Source organism: Megalopta genalis, chromosome 5, assembly GCF_051020955.1.
Source record: "Megalopta genalis isolate 19385.01 chromosome 5, iyMegGena1_principal, whole genome shotgun sequence".
NCBI lineage: Eukaryota > Metazoa > Arthropoda > Insecta > Hymenoptera > Halictidae > Megalopta > Megalopta genalis.
The window spans coordinates 1,473,632-1,475,698 of record NC_135017.1 but is presented as its reverse complement, the minus strand read 5'-3'; the positions used below and the strand labels follow the sequence as shown (position 1 = coordinate 1,475,698).

The 2,067-nt window shown below is 38.6% G+C and overlaps 1 protein-coding gene across 1 annotated transcript; it reads right to left on the bottom strand.

The window, feature by feature from the left end:
• Window positions 1-319: 319 nt before the first annotated feature.
• LOC143259449 (chymotrypsin inhibitor-like) lies at window positions 320-1,677 on the bottom strand. Its single transcript, XM_076521711.1, has 2 exons — window positions 1,557-1,677; window positions 320-1,281 (listed from the first exon to the last, which is right to left on the bottom strand). Exons 1-2 carry the CDS (start codon window positions 1,615-1,617, stop codon window positions 1,028-1,030), a joined length of 315 nt encoding a protein of 104 aa, XP_076377826.1. The 5' UTR covers window positions 1,618-1,677; the 3' UTR covers window positions 320-1,027.
• Window positions 1,678-2,067: the final 390 nt, after the last annotated feature.

Genomic DNA, 2,067 nt, shown 5'->3' with positions numbered 1-2,067 from the left:
TTGATCCAATACTTTAACAGCGACACTTACCGTGTTTGTTGTGTATACTCGTCATCGCTTCAACTTCGCGACACATATAGGTGTGCGCTCTCTGAAAAGAAGGCGCCACAGCTAACTGTGTTTATACTCACGTTTATACTGACCGGCGGGTCGAACACAAGCCGATAATGATTTATCATTATTTCGAATTATTTATTAACGTACACATGCAGATCCCATTGTCTGAGTGCATCCCAAAAACTGACTTCACTCATAAGCCAACATGACTATTGCAAGCCTCGCATTACATTCTAGGTGTTACCTTCAACACAACGCACGATTATTATTTCATTTATCTTTTTTTATTATTACTTTTTATATATTATTTGTCCTATATTTGGAAACACAGTGCTAAAGTGGATGGATAAATACGGTTCCCCACATTGGGTCGAGCTCCATTTTCGCCTTCTGTTAACATAATTTTCTTTTTATAGTGCGATTGCTATTATAGCTGAATCCTCGATTGAAAATGAATTTCGCTATACTGATATAGGTTTTGCATGTTCAGAATTAATAATGTAACAGTATCCATCCTGGATTCAATGATACGAAAAGTCTATGTTTTAAAATCACTCAAACATAATCACATGTCATAGTGGATAAAACCACAATATTTATCGTAAAATATCAAATTGACATAAATTTATAATGTCGAAAGTCGTTCGTGCGACATTCTCTATAATTATCTCTTATTCTGGAACATTTCAAGTTTAATTCAAAAAAAGAAAAGAATCATCTCTCTATCTCAGTTCTGTCAAAAGTTCCATGATCTTCACACAACTTGGTCCTTTTTCCCACTGCGCGGCGGTGTCGAAAACACGTGTATCAGATTTCAAGGTGAGAGAGAAAGAGGGAGAGAGAGAGAGAGAGGAGAGAAGAGAGAGTGACTTTCGAGTCACTTCCCATAATCGGCTCTCGGAACGGGAAGTGGGATGGGGTTTTCGAAACGGTCGATGATCACGGGTGTTGGTGTCTCTCAAAGATCGTTTTAGATCGCTTTAGATTGTGATTTGTGAGGACACTCCTTTAGTGCAACGCAGTCTTCATTATCTTCGTTCCTCACGTAGCCATTTTTACACCTGCAGCCGGCAATATCTCGCGTGCACTCCTGAAACATCACGAATGTGATTCTAGGGCAGAAGAAAGGATTCGGTTTCGGCAGTTCGCAACTTGGCTCGCACAAAGTTCCGCATAGCGACCAGTGTTCGTTATTAGGACACTCCACTAGTGAGTCGGCAAAAGCTTAAACAATCAAGAACATTAAATTTTGCAGGAAATCAATCCTGAAAGATCGTCTTAACACTAAACCCTACCGAGCCGGTCAAAGTGACCGCTTTCAGATGTTTCCTTTTAATGTGGCTGGAATTGTAAAGATTCTTTTACAGAAAACGATTGAATAAATGTGACCATACAAGCATACATTACAATAAAAGTGCCAAGAGGTCTAAATAAATATAATCTTCTCATCGTTATAGTCTCATCACGATAAGTTTAGTGTTAAACCGAACGATGCTTACACTCGGCAATTACCACGGCCAACATCGTCATCGCGACAAGGAATTTAAACATTTTGAACATTTCGAATCGCTTCTTACTGCTTCAACTTGGTATTTGGTGCCTTAACTCACGCAATTCAGATTTTTATAGGTCTCGTTCTCCATGCAAACGGGAAGGACATATTTTATCTAGAATTTATTATAATAATATGGAAATTGCAACGTGCACGGTAATAAATACCTGTTTTTATCGGGAGGCCATAATTTTGCCAACGAATCGCTATCGACAAGTTTACGATCGACTTCCTAGTTAGAATTAGCAGCGCGAACAAGAATTAGAATTTGTATTGCTCCTTGTAGGTATATAATACATTGTTCCTGACACTAAAAGTTTAGTACATTTCAAAGCTTACCGATATTAACAGTTTGCAATATGCTAATTTCGAGCCAGACCTTCCGTTGGCTGGACATGCACACCTGAATCAGATAGCCATTGAATTGTTAGGTGAAGAAATCAGTTCGAAAGCAGAAT